General features: G+C 33.8%; 1 protein-coding gene across 3 annotated transcripts in view; it reads left to right on the top strand.

Annotated features, from left to right (window-relative positions):
• The window catches only part of MARCHF1 (membrane associated ring-CH-type finger 1), an 834,037-nt gene that overhangs the window by 369,608 nt on the left and 445,590 nt on the right, over positions 1 to 18,839 (top strand). For 2 of the 3 annotated variants that reach the window (XM_063705629.1, XM_055385742.2), the window contains exon 3: positions 14,236 to 14,444. In XM_063705629.1, the coding sequence (XP_063561699.1) occupies positions 14,346 to 14,444 (99 nt within the window). In that variant the 5' untranslated portion in view covers positions 14,236 to 14,345. Of the gene's footprint in view, positions 1 to 14,235; positions 14,445 to 18,839 lie in introns of those variants that run through there. The other variant, XM_019025745.4, reaches the window with a different exon arrangement.

The raw sequence follows: 18,839 nt of genomic DNA, 5'->3' as shown, positions 1-18,839 counted from the left end.
CTTTTTTATTTCAGATGTACTAAAGATAAGTTGGTAGGATTCTTATTTTTCTTCTCTTCTATGAAACAGGCCTTTTGCTCACCAGCATTATTTAAGATTTTCTTTTAGTTAAACGTTTTCAGAAATTTGAATTTGGTATACCTGTATCTGATTTTCTTTATGTTTCTTAAGTTTGGGATTTGATGGGCTTCTTGGATCAGTGGATTTAATTATCACACATTTTAGAAAATTTTCAAACACTATTTCGTTCAATGTATTTTCCTATTCCTCTCTTTTCTCTACTTCTTGTACTCCAGTTATATGTGTGTTTAATGTCTTGATTTTCCCCACATGTTACTGATTCACTGTTTTTTTAAGTTTTTTTTTGGCGCTATGGTTTGGACATTATCTACTGTTATGTTTTCAAGTTCAATTATCTTTTTCTGTTACATCTAATTTGATTTTACATTTACATAGTGAATTTTTATTTCAAATATGGTATTTTTAATATCAAAATTTCCACGTTGTTCTTTTTTTATATTTTCCATTTACTTTTTTCCTTATATCGACTTTTAAATTAATTTTTTAATATAATAGCTGTTATAACTGCTTGTCTGCTAATTTAATCGTCTCCATTTTTGGACTCTTTGACATCACTGACCTTAATTGTGATTAAGGTCAGAATTACATTTTCTTCTTTGTATATCTAGTCATGTCTTATTCAATGCCAGATATTGTGAATATTCTGTTGTTGAGAATCTGGATTTTGTTATCTTTCCTTATAAAGTGTAAGTTGTTTTGGTAAACAGCCAGTTTACTTGAGGTTTAATGTCTTCCATTAGAGGCTTGTTTTAATCTTTATTTAGGGAGGGTCTAGAAGATAATTTATTATAAGGTATGAGTGTTCTGGGATCTCTGCTGAGTATCTTATGATTCTATAAGTTATCTGCTCTCTCATTTGCTAAAACTTGAAGTCTGCGTAAACTCTGATATTTGTTTTGTCTGAAGCTCTTAAGTAGTTTTTTTCTTCCTTATTTGTGGAGTTTCCCTTCATAACCTTGCAGATTAGTGTGTAACCAAAGACTTAAGGGGACAGTTATACGGATTTTAGGAGCTTTCTCTTTATAGCTCGTTTCTCTCTGGTTCTTTGCTGTTGTAAATTCCATCCATCTCTATTACTCTCCATCTTCATCTTTATCTCCTTAATGAAACAGACAACCAGGCACTGCTTTTTGACTCCTTCTCTACAACAAGTCAAGTAATTGCCTCCAGGCAGAAAGCTGGAAAATTGTAGGAATTACCTTCTTGTTTCCCCCTTTCAGGAGTCATGTGTCTGTGCTGCCTATTGTCCAGTGCCTAAAACCATTTGTTTTATATAATTTGTCTAGTTTTATAGTAGTTTATAGCTACAGTTGCATACAGCGTGAAAAAAGCCTGAAAACAATAGAGGAACAAATCTCCCAACCTTCATTTTTAACCTCCTACTGCTTCCTTTCCTGTGCTATTTATCTTGTCTCTTGTATTATTACCTGATTTTATGATTTCCATTCTGTTCCTAGGTGTTTGTAACCTAACAGTTTTGAGTGCCTAGTAGGAGTCATGATGTATCTATGTGCTTTACACTTATCTAATCTAACCACATGCTTTTAAATGATTGATATATAGGCCACAAGTGAAGTTACTAAGTATTTTTCTAGTAATTATTCCCCTACAGACACTAACAGCAAATGGTTTTCGAATTAATTTAAAGGGTAATTTATATATTAACCTCTTCTTAAAAAGGAAAAATAGACTATTGGATAATATGACTGTGGCCACATTAAATTATCTGTTCTGAAGCAGAAAGCTTTATATAATAATTTTAATATTGTCTAAATGTCCATCACTTTTTAAAAATTTCTTATTCATTTGTTAATAGTAGCTACTGTTAGCAAAATGATCCTTGGATAATTGCAGCCCTTCTTAATGACTAACTAAACATAACCGATAATTAAAAATTCTAAACAGAGGTCTATGTTTTCATTGCTTTATTAGAAACAACACTAATCATTGTTTCTATTCCATATAATAGTAAACATTTTATTAGGTGGTTGTTTTTCTATGAAAGAAAAGCTGTCAAATTTAAAATTATGTAAAATATTCACAATAAAGTCATAGTACAGAATTTATTTTATTTTCAAACCAAGTATAGCTATTTTCCATTGTATGGAATAAGTACTTCTTAGTTCTCTGCTCAAGTTTTCCTTCTTCTTTAATGTAACCTCCACAGTGACTTAAAAAAATTACATTCTATCTAACTCGGTAATTGTATCAGCAAATGTTCTAACCCAAATAATCCAGCTTATTCTTTTTAAGTATCTTAAAGCTTGCAGTTTCTCAGTCTCTCTCTTGTTCTTTCTCTTTCTCTAAATCTTTCTCTTTTCTCATATATTTGAATTTACGGAATATTTTATTGAATTTTCCATCCAAAACCTACAAAGATTTGAGGGTAGTGAATTAATTTTGTTTTCTGGCATCCCTGGCAACTGCCATCTGTTAAGACTTTCAAGAAATAATGTCTTGCTGAACACTTATCTTTTCATTTCAATAAATCGTAATATGGCCTAAAGTATTATTTAGCATATCTATGTTTCATTTATTTTTTCAATTATTTTAAAGTTAATGTTTTAGATTTTTGACCTATTAGTACTGTATTGACTACTTATTCTTGGGAAAATGGCCAAATAGTATAGAAACTTATGATAGGTATACTCATTTTGCCCAATTCCATGTAAGCAAAAACATTACTATAGAGTGCCTTGATCTGAGTGTTACTGTTATCAAAACCAGAAGAACATTCTAATAATACCACATGCATTGCCTGCTTGGCTTTGCGGCATGGATTTCAAGGGCAGTATAATCAGGGATCCATGATCAATCTGACTATCACCTCACACAATTAATATCATATTTGATCTGCATTCTATACATCAGAACTCTTTATTAACATGTTGTTATTAAGTTTTTTGGTATCAGACAGAGTTAAATGTAATCTTATATAAATCAGTCATTAACTATATGTGGGACCTTGGGCGAGTTATGTAACACTCAGAGCTTCAGTTTTCTTCTCTGTTAAATGGAGATAATAATCATGCCTAGGAAGATTGTGTTGGGGGACAAATTAAATTTTATATATATATGTATATTTATATGTACATATATATGTAGAATGCTTAATACATTATTTGGCAGATATGAGTTGGCTCAATAAATAGCAATTAATGTTGCCATTATTATTTTCTTCAATACAATAATTCAAATTTATAATGATACTGCAATACTCCAATTATGAAAAATTGCATCCTTTAAACTACAGTTTTGATGTGAGGTATATGGCTTTTTTATAACTCTTATTTTTTGAAAAGTGCTGTTTGATATGCATCTTTATATTTAATCAACTAGTGGAAATAATTCTCTTTACATAAAAGATACTCACTTTTACTGTGTGTTTGAATACTCTTAAATAGAGTGTCAAGAAATATACTCAATTGTTATTTTTAAAATATTTAATATCCATCTTTTTTGCAAACTAAGTACTTTTAAAATGATTAAAGCGTTTATTAGGTAACTTTAAGCTTCAAATATGAGTCGTTAACTATTAATTAGTACTTTTTCTTTGACAAGCCATGTACCAAGGAATTTACATGCATTATTTTCATTTTTTGTCGGTTTTTTTTAACCAAAATAATATCTATTTATAAACTACAACATGTTTTGAAATATATGTACATTGCATAATGGCTAATGAGGGATCACCTCACATCTTTTAGAATGATAATTACCAAAAAGATGAAGGAATACACATGTTGGAGAAGATGTACAGGAAAGAGAACCCTTGTATACTGTTACTGGAAATGTAAATTAGTGCAGTCCTAAGAAAAACAGAATGGATGGTCCTTAAAAATTGAAAACTGTAACTACCATATGATCTAGCAATCTATTTGCTATATATCCGAAGGAAATGAAATCACTATGTCTAAGAGATATCTGCACTTCCATGTTTATTACAGCACTATTCACAGTAGTTAAGATATAGAATCAACCTAAGTGTCCATCAGTGGATGAATAAAGAAAATGTGGTAAATACAGACAATGGAATGATGATTCAGCCTTTAAAAGTAGAAAAAATTCCTGTCATTTGCAACATCACAGATGAAGCTGGAGAACATTAAGATAAATGATGCATAATCTCACTTGTATGTGAAATCTAACAAAGTTGAACTCATAGAAGCAGAGAGTAGAATGATGGTTACCGAGGATAGGAGGGTAAAGTTGTGGAGATGTTGGTCAAAGGATATAAAATTTTAGTTAGATAGAAGATATCTATTTTGTACACGATGGTGACTATAGTTAATAACAATATGTTGTATTCTTGAAAATTGCTGAGAGTAGATTTTAATTTTCCTTACAACAAATAAGTGTATGAGGTAATGAATATGCTAATTAGCTCAACAGCCATTATCTCATTTATTTAATCAAAATATTAACATAGTACTCCTGTGTGAATATTAATTAACATGAGTATTAATGCTATTTATATAAAATAATATGAAAACACCAGAACTTTACTGCTTTAGAGTATTGAAAGATCTACATGATTATTAATATTGTTTAAAGTTTTTAAAAATCTGAATGACTGTTACAATGCTCTAATGTATGAGACTTTAGAGGCCTAGTATAGATAGAGAATAGTCTATAAAAATGATATAATATCTAATAAATCTCCTGATTTATTCTTATAGAGTAGTTGTAATGGTACTTTTAAATATTCAATAGCTTATTTTCAAATATTTTATTATATTATATTTTATAATTTATTTTATGCCCTCTCACATTTTTATTGAATGTTTTTTTTCTCTGTGAAATTTTCTTAGGGTAATAAAACAATTTTTAATACCTATATTAAGAATCTCTTTTGTTACTTATATCTTTTTTTAGACATTTTACATGTAGAATCTACATGTATGTGTGTGTGTGTGTGTGTGTGTGTGTGTGTATTTAAGGCAATCACTTTAAATTATAGATAACAAATGTGTAATGGAAAATCAAATAGTTAATAGCTAGACCATTATATCTTACTTTTTTTCCACAAGCTGATTATTTAAGTCTTCTTCTTTGATAAGATTGAACTACTATTTTCTCCTTTACCTTTTTCTTCAGTGTTTCTGCTTTTCTTTATGGTAAACCATCAACAGCAGCATACTCCTTGTCTATTCATATGGAGTGCTCTTTAGTAAAATATATTACTGTACAAGGTTTCTCTATATAAGGAACCATTTCTTTATAAGAAACAACCTATGTACAAATAGTAAACACAATATCTAATGTCACAGAAACCCCAAATTAAAGGGTACTTCAGAAATTATTGAACCCAGCCTTTAAAAATATTTTTGAATTAATTGTCCCAGTAAGTAGTTGTATATCTCCCACTTGAACATTAAAGTTTGGTACTACGAGAGTAGCCCTTGTTTATTTTTTACAGAGCTGAAATTGTCATAATTATCTTATACTGACTCAGATGGACCTCTGACTGTTGGACTATGTTCAAGACTTAGGAAATATATGTTCTAGTGTTTCAAAATACACCTGGATTACCATTTGTCTTTGATCATTTACCACTTGCTCCCATACTGTTTTTTAGCCTCAAACAGCTCCTTCAAGCCCCCTGTAACCAACATGTAGGGTAACACTTATAAAATGCAAACACTGGTACATATTCTTCATTCTCAGAGTACTCTGAGTCTTTGCTTTTCTCTGCTCTTCACCCTCACTGCATCATCCTCTGTCTTCTCTTCCTATCTTGGCTGTTTCTCTTGGATTTGATGCCCATTGGTATCATCTGAGTGTTATGCAGAGGGTTAACAATAACAATGAATCAGTGGACCTGTCTATGGAAGTGTTTTAGTTTCCTAAGGCTGCTGTAACAAAGTACCAAAAACTGCATGGTTTAAACAATAGAAATATATTGTCATGGTTCTGGAGGCTAGAAGTCCAGATCAAAGTGTTGATATAGCCATGCTCACTCTGAAAGCACTAGGGAAGCATCTTTTAGGACCCAGCTTCTGGTAGTTCCTTGGTTTGTGGGAGAGTAACTCCAATCTTCACATGGTGTTCTCCCTGTGTGCATGTATGTTTGTTAGATTTCCCAATTTAACAAATACTCTAATAACTTTTACATTTGACTGAGAAGAGTTCTGGGTGAAATACCATAGATATATGTAGACCTAACAAGACCATTCTAAATTGAAGATAATATCTATAGGGGATTCTGTAGGAATTGGTGGGGAAGGTGGATGCCGTTTTTAGGTTGAATCAGATTTGGCTAAAAATATATGAATGCATATCTATAAACAACTAATGAAAATCAATATTTATATAGTCAACTAATTACATCTTTATTCTTCCAAGAACACAAAAAATGACATATTGGCTATGCCCATACGTAGTTACCAGGACAATTATTTTAACCAAATTTTGTAAGTCTGCTGATTGTTTTGGAACTTTAGGAATATAGCATATTCAGCAGCAGAAAATACAAATTATAATTTTATAGTAATAGTTCTTTCATTATTAAAATCTACCAGCTATAGAAAGAAGAATACATATATTGACTTTCTGAACTTTGACCCATTATTTCTTCTAGCACTTTCCACGTTACTAATTATATTATAAAAATTATTTGTCATAAGTATCATTTATTCCAAAAAATAATAACATTACTAATGTTAGATTAATTATACCTGCCATTTTTCATAATCAGTGGACCACGAGAATAAAAATATGATGAAAAAAACAGCCAGCCCTCAAACTTAACTATTCCTTGAGTAATAAAAAATCGGATCTTTCAGATATAAAAAAGTTAGTAAAATATAGTTTCCAAAGAGGCTATGCATGTAATTCAGAATTATATTATAAAATATATTCTTTTCAGAATTATTCCCAGTACTAAAAAGTAAATAAATAACATGTAAATAAATGTACTTATTAGATTGTTGGTTTTTGGTTTTTACTTAAAACATACCTATGCTTTATACTCATCAAATTGGGTCAGAAATTGATGAAAGAACAGGGGTCTCTGGATCAGGAGATTTTTCTACATTGTTTCTGCCATCTACTAGCCTTCAATTATGTCAAAACACTCAGTTTTCCAGGACTTGAACTGGTCGTCAAATGGTAGGGTGCTTTATAATTTGCCTTTAAAATATAAAATTCCATGATGCCATTTTCCCCTTAAACTGAATAAAGACTTGTGATATTGTGAAATACATATTTGGTCTTTGACCCCTTTCCTAGCATACAACTCCTAAAATCCTTAGAATTGCCAAAGTGATGTCTTTTTTGCATACTAATGAGTTGACTGATGGCTGGCAGCCCCTGTGTAGCTTTAGGATGAAGGCTGGTCACTCAGAGAGACCAAGCAGGATTGCAGACGGTCGGGACTTTTAGCCCAACCCCTCCTCCAAGGAGGAGGGAGAGGGTGAAAGTTAAATTGATTACATCAGCCAATGGTTTAATCAATCATATCATAAAAACCCAGAAGGACTGGATACAGAGAACTTATGGATGGCTGAACATGTGGAGGTTTCTGGGTGGGGGATACTTGTAAACTTGGCACCCTTTCTCACATGTTTTGCTCTATGCATCTCTTCATCTGTATCCTCTGTAATAAACCCATACACCTGAATATTTCCCTGAGTTCTGTGAGCCACTCTAGCAAACTCATTGAACCTAAGGAGGGGGTTGTGGGAACCCCAATTTGAATTCAGAAGTTCCAGAAGTCTGGACTTGTGACTGGTGTCTGAAGGTTGGGGGACAGTCTGGTGAGACTGAGCCCTGAACCTGTGGGATCTGATACTATCTCCAGGTAGAACTGAATTTGGGTGACACCCAGCTGGTGTCTGCTGCAGAATTGCTTGTTTGTTTGGTATGTGGGGAAAAAAACCTACACATTTGGTCACAGAAGTCTTCTGTGTAAAATAGAAATTCACAGTTTGAGGGTGTTTTTCCTTGAAAAACTAGTAGGATATTTCATTACAAGGCATAAAAATAATATTTGAGCAGATACATGTATCTCTACATCTAGACAAACTTTAGGAATCCAAAATAATGCCATTTGGTTTTTTTTGTTGTTTGTGTGTGTGTGTGTGTGTGTGTGTGTGTGTGTGTGTGTGTGTGTGTGTGCTTGATTAGGAATGTTAGGTCCAGTACTCCTTTGCTTGAACCTTAATATCATACAGGAAACACTTTGTTAAATTTAGTTTTTAATTCTCTGATGCATTAAGTCAGAATTTTGACACTTATAAGAGGAAACTACTACTTCTTTCCTTTTTTTTAAATATTATTATTATACTTTAAGTTTTAGGGTACATGTGCACAACGTGCAGGTTCGTTACGTATGTATACATGTGCCATGTTGGTGTGCTGCACCCATTAACTTGTCATTTAGCATTAGGTATATCTCCTCATGAAATGGCTTAGGAAACTGTGCCACTGGGCTTGAGAACACCAGGGTTTCTGAGGACCCCAGAGATACTGACAGTGAAGTTTCAGAATATGGAAGGGGAAGGAGCCTTACAGCCATGTGTGAGAATGCTTCCTCCCCACCACACACTCTCTCTCTCTCTCTCTCTCACACACACACACACACACACACTTTTTCTCTATCATTCTTCAGCGATAAGAGTGGACAGGTTCTGACCCAATTCTGAGGCAAGCAGTAATTAAAGACCTTCCGCCATGATTCCAGTTCCCCCTTTTGGGATGACTGCTTTACATTTTCTGAAGATAAGTGAAGAAATACATATTGGCCCTCCGAAACAGTTTTTTCTATTTTGCTCCTTGTTCAGCTAGATTTACTAATATTTTGAAAGCTACAGAGAACATTAACAAAGATTAGCTTGTACATTTATTTACTTGGAGAGTAAGACTGAGTCTAATTTTATTTGCCAAAATAAATCTTGTTTTTAAATAAAATTTTCATTCCATATGTCTTTTCAACAAAGTAAAATAGAATATAGAAATTTGATTTTATTTAATCCTAAATTATATTCACAAGCTAATTATTAATACCCATGTACCTTCCTTAGATATTTTGATTACTTCTAACGTGTTACCTTTTTTAAAAGAGGATTTAATAAAATGATTCTTTTTAGTCTCTCAACAAATTAGAAAGGAGCAAAGATCAGTCCCATAGTGTTATTTGACAGACTCAGTTTGTGATGATGTTCTTTTGTCATGAGCATAATATAAATCATATAAACTAGTATAACTGACTCTTCAGGGCATGCTGTAATTATCACACATATTATGTGATTGTGGTGATTGCTATTGATTCTCCAACAGACTGAAATGAATGTCTTGGCTATGTTGTAATCTGCATCAACTTCAGAAAATATATGTGGCCAAAATTAGGAAAAATAATTTCAAGACAATAGAATCAAAGATCTTAAGAGTTCATCTGATCCATTATACTGTATTTGGTATTGAAGGCTGATCATTCAGTTGCTTCTGAAAGGTCTTCAGAGACAGAATACTTACATTAAAAAGATGTTGTTGTAATTACACAAGATATTTGCACATGCTAAGTGTAGTCACAATTGGATTCCAATAATCAGACAAAACCCATAAACATACCAGCATTTTAGAAATGCTTTATTACATTGTAGATTTTTTTATAAACACATAACCAGAAATGTTAATTATTTTTCCGTTTTATACTCCCTCTCATTATTTCCACTAAGCTTGTTTTGCTAGCGTGAGTTGTTCCCTAACTCTCCAATTAATGCATAAGTGTATGCTTCATAATTTCCCCAGTAACAATACCTTTAAATTCAAGTTCCTTCTCCCTCTCCTTTACAAGATAACATAAATTCTTTGTGCCATGATAACTTATCCGTATGTTCTTCCCAGTAATCTTTGACGGTGGCCATTTGACACTCTTTGCAATGACACTTTGAAAACCCATTCAATCCAGGTTTCCTCCCTTTCACCAGGGATTTGTAGTGAAATATTCTTTTTCCAACTCAGTGTACCTTGTTTCTATTTTCAGAAATAACTTAAGGTTCTTATCTTTATTACTTCTCTGTCTTGTATCAATGCATTTATAATTTTATAAATATAAATATAAAATATAATTTTATATTTTATAATTAATGTAATTTTATATTTTATGATTAATAAAATTTTATATTGCTCTTAGGATTTTTATTTCTGCCAGGTCTGGGGTCTGGTTTCCTTCCTCTCTCCTTTCAAGTGGTGATCCTAATAACTATATATGGCCTAAACCAATTAATAATCTTAAACAAATTTTCTATGTTATTTAAAATAGCATCCTGAACTCTCATATGCCAATCTCACACCATCTCTATTCCTTGAAATGATTTAATCACCTTATGTCTACCAAGCCCAATAGAGGCCTCAATTCGTCCTTAAGACTTTCTTTATGTATTTAGATCTAATATTATTTATTGTTGCTCAAAGCTTCTTTGATATTTACTTTCATTATTCTATATTATCTTTCAGATATTAATTGCCATATGCCGCATATTTTTTCAATGGACTTACCTCCTTAAATCTTATTTCCCTAATGATACAACGAACTCTTTGATTACAGATATTGTGCCACGTAATTTTATACATTACCTGCTGCCCATTAATTCCTAGCATGGTTCAGAAAACACAGAAGATACTTAACAAATGCTTATCGAACTGAATTTTCAGTCTGTCCATTTAATGTGTTAGCAGATGTTTACTTGGTTCCTTGTCTTGGCCCAACACTGGGTTTCCTTTCTTGATTAATTGCGATCAAAATAAATGCTTTGGAGGCCTTTTTTTTTTTTTTTTTTTTTGCAGCTGACAAAGATCAAGCTGATCTTATGCTACCAGAGATGCATATTTTTCTTTGTTTAACTTTTAAACTAGAGACAACCTAGGCCACTGAGAATAAGGAACAGCACCAAATCAGAATCTCTTGGGGGAAAACTGAGGTCTGAGTGTTAGAGTTAATATGTAAAAATGCCAAATTTTGGAGCCAGAGGTGGGAATGAGGAACCTGTCCCCAGAGCCGAGGGCTGGAAGCCAGAATGTAGAAGCAAAACAAATACAATTTAGACATGTATATGGAAAAAGTAGTCGGTGAAGAGTGAATGTTCCAGGATGATTTCAACAGTAATTATAGTCCATGGTTTCCACAAAAATCAAGTTTAAAAATCTGGATCACGTAATGTGATCACATATGTAGATGCAGATGAGCTGAATGACTCCTGTATCCACGATTATTCTGGCCAGTGTCTGTCAGAGCTCAGTTGCTGGGTCCATTGCTCCTTGTGACTCCACAGGGTTTAATTACTATACAAGATGAACTATGCTCCCATAGGAGAAATGCATTCCACAACAATTTTCTTAGTTTGAGTTTGTTACATAATGAGTCACCCCAGAGACTTCTGATTGCTTCTAGTTGGCAGAGCACTATGGAAGCTGCTTGAGGAAAGGTATTAGGTAAGTGCAAGACATTGATATTAGCTGATGTGTATTCAGTGTTCCAAGGCAGCGAAGTATTAGAATGTACAAAGTATTAAAAGCATGTTTTTCCCCCGATAGATACAGTTGGAAAATTTTAAAAGTTCAATTTGTGGCAATACCTAATACAATGTTAGATAAATATTTATTAAACAGGCTGATTATTAATTTTTCTTAAGTTATTGCTAAAACATTTGCTTAAAAAGATATAACAAACCTCTTCTTGTTTACCATGTAAAATACTCTAAGAAATAAATTCACTTTTCCAGAAATTCAATTTATATTTTAAATTTTAGGATAAAAGAAAGATAATTGAAATAACTCAACCACATAAATCAAATTAACTCAAAATTAAAATCTGATTTCTGAAAAATCTCATAGCAAACAAAGGATAACCTCATATGCATAATGAGGTAAAGGATTAAGACAGCCATTTAGTTAATTCAAGCTAAAAATCTTCTTTCCTGTAACTTTAATGAATATTTTAAGCAAAACTACTGAAGTCTGAATTTATCTGGAAAGCTGCCTTGGCTTTTCAGAGGACATTTCATGGACGTAAACACTGACAATATTACTTTTCTAAAGAGTTTCATAATTTACATTTTAGTATTTGTCACACACTGTTAGATTTACAGACTTCTATTTCCAGCATTCTCTTAATTAAGACAGTCCTTCTAGATAGAGGGATTAATAATTATTAAATTAAGGAACTTCTCACACAGGTCACAGATGTGAACATTAAGCTACAGAAAATTTAAGAATTATTAGTTTTAACTGTAGACATGGCGTTTTTGGCAAAGGCTGGCTTTTTAGTCCTTTCATTAAAGCTCCTGTATGTCACAAATACATTCTGTAAGCTTAAGTATGATGATGAATAAATGCCAGGTTTGAGGCACCTATTTTTTAAAACTATTTTAAGCAAGAGATTTGTCTCTATATGAACTTTAATGAGCTTATTGTGCTGAGGTTATTTTCGTGATGCACTGGAATGGTTCTCAAAATTGGTTCGTATCAGAAACATCTGTAATTTTTTTTTAACTGTCCACTTCAGAACTGTACCCTTCTTGTCTCCACTGCAGCCCTCCTGAAAATGTGTCTATTAGGGATCTATGCATTATAAAATCTCCCTAGCTGATCTTGATGGATGGTAGGGGTTAGAACCCTGGGCAGGTGGCTAATTTAGGTTGAAATGAAAACATATTTGGACCAAAGTTGTAAATACATTGAAATGTTTATTTCAGTGTGAATATTTAAATTGAAGATGTTAATTCAGTCTTTACATATATTGTTTTTGGCTTTATTGCCAACAGCAGTACAGATCTTTTTTCACATTTTATCTCTATCCTGAGTTTAAACAAATTGTAATGTCATAATGGAAATGATATTATTGCTGTACAATACAAAGACAGGTAGAGATGAATTGCAACTAGAAATCACTTTGAAGATCTCTGTGATTAGGGAAAAATTCTAACTTATAAGCAGTACTTGAGTATATAAAAACGAGGAACTTTCTGAATTATGCTTCATTTGGGGTGAACAAACACAAAAATCTGTGGGAGATCTGATCTATTCACAACATCCAGAAAATATACAATGTACGTCTCAAAATGAGAAAAGAAAATTCTGTCCTTTTAAAGACAGAGTGCCAAACACCCTGAAAAAGAGGGAATAATCATGTGGGAAAGTTATTTTTACAAAGTTAATGTAATTTAAGAATTTACTTCACCAAGAGAGTAGAATGTTTTAAAAGGATTTTTTTTTAATTTAAAAAGCAGAAGTTCTGATTAACCATTTACTTCTTCCAAATTGTATAATTTTGAGAGGACAGTAATAGTAAAGTCTGTTTCCTTTATGGAAAAGCAAGGAGAAGCTGCTACTAATTCAAACATATATTTCGGGGAGCACAGAAGTTGCAATAAAGCTGAAATGAGTAGTATAGAGCTCTATGCTTCAGACTAACTGATGCCTTCTGACTCCTGTTGCTGATGTTTTAGTAAGAAAGGTGCAGTGAATGGTTAACTCTCTTTACAACCATCCAGAAAAAGACATCTGCAATTGCTCCAGGTCTCTCTTCTCTTCTCTCTCTCTCTCTTTCTCTCTGTCTCTCTCTCTCTCTCTCTCAACACCTCATTCGATCTCATGTGATGCTCTTCACTTCAAGGCAGATCCTTTGACCTAAGCAGATTATTGTAGATGCATGAAGGACACAGTCAGCTAGCTGCGCTTCTCAAGGAAGAGATTTGGCTCCAAATAGGACACTAAGCTTTTCAGCCGTCTGCTTATTTACGTAGTCAGCAAGATGCAGTGTCTCTGGGTGCTTAGTGGACTCCTGGGGAATCAGAGGAGAAACAAAAGCAAAGCGGCAGCCGCTGCAAATGTGGAAGTCTGTGCCATTAAAGGAAGCAGTTGCTAATAAGGGCCTGTGAGACCTAGGTTTCCTTGGTTTCCATGACAGTTATTAGGTACCATAGAAATTGAATTGTCTCCCACAATGCTCTTAGGGGAGAGGGGGTGCTCCAGTGACAAAGCAGTTCAATTATGACTTGCAGTAAATCGTCCTTTGGAGAATGCAGTACTCCCTGGATTATTTGTTCTTGCATTTCTTTTAACTCCCCCTTCAATGTGTTTAACATTTTGACCAGAAGACTCTGGCCTCTGCTGCACAGTGTCTCAAACACTATTTTTCCCCTCTTTGTTTAGACCTGAGCTTGGCAAAGCAAGGATATGAACAATTGTGCAGGTGGGCTACTCAGGGCGAGTGAAGAGATAAGGCATCCAATCAGGGATTGGCCACCTGCAGCCCTGCCAATATGCCCCTCCACCAGATTTCCGTAATCCCAGCACGGGAGACTGCCAGCAATGGGAGAAATTCAATGGGCAGAAACAAAGAGAAGAACAAGGAAGTCGAGGTAAGAGGAGGTTTAATTTAATAAAATCAGAGAGCCAAGCCACTGTTGCCAACACTGCTCTCTGCACCGTGGGACATGGCAAGGGCTTCAGAGCAGCTGGATCCCAGCTCTCAGTGTGTAACAGTAGATTGGAAGAGAATTACTTATAACTGGCAGGGACATATTAAACTTCACCTCTATTTTGTGAATGAAGAGAGGAGCCAAATCCATAGGGACACTTCCTACCTGACAGATGGAAACTTTTGCCTCTTTTTCTAAACAATCTACGGAGTCACTTTTGACTTTTATGGCTTGTGGGTTACAACCGGCTGTTCTGGGTTGGCTCTGGACCTTGCTGTGGTACATTTTCACATAGTGGAACTGGTGATGCTGGCTGATTTTGCTCACTGCCCATTAAGCTAGGATATTTGAATATAACTGTCTTAACAAAGGGACAGAGAAGCCAGTTATGACACTGAATACATAACATGAATTAGAGCCTCATAGGACCTATTTGCACTTCATTCGTTAGCAGGGCATGGTTGTGTATGACTGTTGTTTGATATCTGTACATTTATATTTTGTTCCTCATGAAAAAAGGCTTTCTTTGAAACTTCACACAGGTTATAATTTTCAACTTCTTACGCTGAGCCTTTATTTTGCAGGGAAATTTAGCGGCAGTTGTTCTAAGTTAAACTGCTTGAAAGATCATATGCTGGAAACTTATTTCAAAGGTTTTTAAGAAAGGGATTGAACTCAACACAGTCAAGGATATTGAGTGGAAATATCATAAATGTTGTTGTGTTCTCCTAAAAGGGAGCTTGAGATAGAATGCTAGAAACTGTAATCCTCTTGTCTCTTTAACATAACTATTTTCTAGTCCTCAGGTGTCCTTAGCTTTGTAGGAGATGGGCTTTGTCTACCTCCAGTTCTATATGTTAACCTTTTTCTTTTCCTCAAGAATAGCTGCTGGAGACAGAGGGAGCAGGAAACAAAAAATAAAGCAAATAAAATAAAGGAAATGGGAGTGGAGTGTCAAGGAGTGTTTGAAAGGAAAAGACTAATAAATTTGAGTACATCTTCAAATGAGAAAATATATTTGCAACCTCTTTCTACTTTATTTGAACTGATTTTGAAAATGTCATTGAATGGCAATGAGTTCTTGATGTGGCTAGAATTTGTAGATAACTTTGGGAGATTTCTCTAAGTTAGTGCAAGAGATACTTTTACATTAGTAATTGCCTCATCATAAACACATCAAATATTTCTGGAATTTCTGAGAATTAAAAATCTTTGTAAAGAAACTTCAGCAGCCCAGAATGCTCAGGCACATTCTCTAGAGTGTCTGTTTCCTTTGACTTGGAAATGCGATTATTAGAATATGAAACAGGTTTCTCTTAAGTTTGTTGGTGTTAGGTGGGGAAGGTGGGGTACACTGATCAATTCGGCAAATAGGTATAGAAATGCCAAAAGCAAGATTCATAAAAGTTATACATTGCTTACTCACAGTATAAATTTCTGGATAAATTTAAGATAATGTTGAAGAAAACTTTATGTGAACATATTGGGTGGCAAATTTGTTTGGTATCTGGAATGATCAGCATCTGAGTAATATTTGGAAAAGAAAACAACATTGTGTCAATTCCAGGTCTTTGCCAGAAATCTCTTTCTGTAGATGTCTACTTGGCATGAATTAGATAAATTGAGATGGCTTATATAATTTTTTAAGAGCAAACAAATGTTTTTTATTCATGTTAGAAATAATAATGAAATTATTCTTTGTCAAGTAAAATTAGCCACAATTGTTATCAAGATATGGGTATTAATCCACATCTTTAAACATCTTCACAAATATCTTGAATTATTAAAACATGTATAGCTTTGTTTCTTTCAGGGTCAAAAAACACTCTAATGTGTCACAATGGGAGTTAGTGGGCACTCTTAAAGAAAGAAGAAGTTGGCCGGGCGCCGTGGCTCACGCCTGTAATCCCAGCACTTTGGGAGGCCGAGGCGGGCGGATCACAAGGTCAGGAGGTTGAGACCATCCTGGTCTAACTCGGTGAAACCCTGTCTCTACTAAAAATACAGAAAATTAGCCGGGCGTGGTGGAGGGCGCCTGTGGTCCCAGCTACTCAGGAGGCTGAGGCAGGAGAATGGCGTGAACCCGGGAGGCGGAGCTTGCAGTGAGCCGAGATCGCGCCACTGCACTCCAGCCTGGGCGACAGAGCGGGACACTCCATCTCAAAAAAAAAAAAAAAAAAAAAAAAAGAGGTTAATTATGAGAAAAGGAAAGGAAACTCTGAGCCTTCGTATAATTTCTAAAAAGAGATACAGTTCTGGATATCAGAAAGGGAAGCACTTATAATGTTTCAAATGCTTCTTGGTTTTCTATAGGATGTAGTTAAAAGTTTTATTTTAAAAGTATGTTTAAAACATATTAGTCAATCTTGTAGGCCGCTGAATAACTTGTTTTGATAAGCTAACTAAGTAGTCTAAAAGAATTGTAAATGCCTTTAAGGTGGATAAATTAAACAGCATACATCTGTGTGTTGGACAGCAAGAAGAATCAATGATTTCTGTAATTTCAAGTGGCGATGCTTTCTAAAGAAAAGTAAAACATCTTGTACATATATGGACATTTCCTGATGAACAAATGAGAAACATCCTTTCTTGAAGTTTCCTTAATGTTCTTGCTTGTTCTAAAGTTATCCAAAGCATGCCTATGTGCATTGAGAAAATGATCTAATTTCAGAATTAAGAATTTAGTTGTAATTAATTTAAATTAGTAAATTAAATTAAAAACTCATTTGAATTTAATGTAATTTAACTTCATTCAAAACTTAGTGACTCTTAACTAATGTGTTAACTTGATATCAGATTTCTTAAGCCATATGAAGAAAAAATAAGAAAACTGTCAATCATAGTTAAAATTCAGAAGATCCATCCTGTTAAGAATATCAAGAAAATATTTCTAAAAATTCTTTTGTTGATTTTTTAACAGCATAGATCTTTTATATTTTAAGATTTAAAAAAATAACTCCTATCTCTAGCTTTATAATGAAAATATATTTTGACATATTTTGCATGCCATAATATTATAATCATCTCTATTTGGTTAATAACCCTGGAAGTACAAAACACAGAATAATATATTATGTCCAGTTTGAATACAGTTGATATTAAGGGTTAGAGAAGGGATGTAGGTTTATCTTTCAGAGGCACCAACTCTGGAGATTGATTAGGCAATTAAAATGAAGTGCCTTAGACTTGCAGTCCTGGCAGAAGATTTTATTAGCACAACCAGTGGTTACTACAACCACTTCACTTCTTACGAAGTGAGTAGATATTGGTCCATTGTGAAGCTACAGAAAATTTAGCATAATACAGTAGTCAAAATAATTAATTTACACTTGGAGACTGTATATATGTGATGGAATGTTTGAGTTTTAGCTCCAGGAGGGTTCTGGAAGGAAATTAGTAATCAGATTTTCCTTGGTAAATGGAATTGATAAAGGAAATAAAATGGTTTAGGTTCACCTACACCTTGGGAAAACCACATTCTCGGGAAAGCTTTGGGAGAAGATACCTCTTCAAAATGGTTCATAGTTCCAGATTTCTTTTTCTTTTGTGGCTGAATGTCAGAATCTGACAGTTTAGCCTCTTTATATCTTATTTGCCTACTTTTCTAAATAGACCATTTGCTTCTATTAATTCATTCTTCTTTTTTAGATATGTAAACACCACTTACTATGCTGTAATTAATTCACATTCGAGATTTGGGTCTAAAAGACATCTGCCTCTTACAAGGGCGGTGAATTTTATTAATCAAATTCTTAGCCCTGTAGGTGTAGCTTGAATTCCTACTCTAGATCTGGAAATTCTAATAATTGTAGAAATTCCAGTATTTAGTCGACCTCTAGCACATATTCCTTATACTTCCCTGGGATTTGTAAGCAAATGTGTCTATGAGTTGTAAGTGTAGAGATACAGAGATACAGCATGGATGGGGCCAAGGCTGTTTCTGGCACCTGCACTGCATGCTGCTATATTCTTTCACAACACACTGAGTCTGTACCTTAGATGATGGGAGGGACTTAAGAGGGAAAAACAAAACATGAGTTCTTTGCTTCTGATCCTTCTCACTCTCAAGCTGACCACACATGGCTATCATGCTTTAGAAAGATTTAGGAGGAAAACAAAAACCAAACCCCTTTGTTGATATGTACATTTTCTTTACTGCTGCCATTATTTTTTGATATTTCTCTACCTCAGTTTTTACATTTTTTTCCAAAAAGAATATTTAGTTTTTCTTCCCGAGATATCCCTTTTAAGATCTACTTGCCTTTCCAATGATAGCTCATGGGCCATCTCTTGTTTTTCAAAGTAGCTGGAGATCTGTTACTGGGGAATCTCTTT

This window comes from Gorilla gorilla, chromosome 3 (genome assembly GCF_029281585.2).
Source record: "Gorilla gorilla gorilla isolate KB3781 chromosome 3, NHGRI_mGorGor1-v2.1_pri, whole genome shotgun sequence".
In the NCBI taxonomy this organism is placed as follows: Eukaryota; Metazoa; Chordata; class Mammalia; order Primates; family Hominidae; genus Gorilla; species Gorilla gorilla.
Note: the sequence above shows the minus strand (reverse complement) of the source record. Positions and strands in the feature narration are given on the sequence as shown.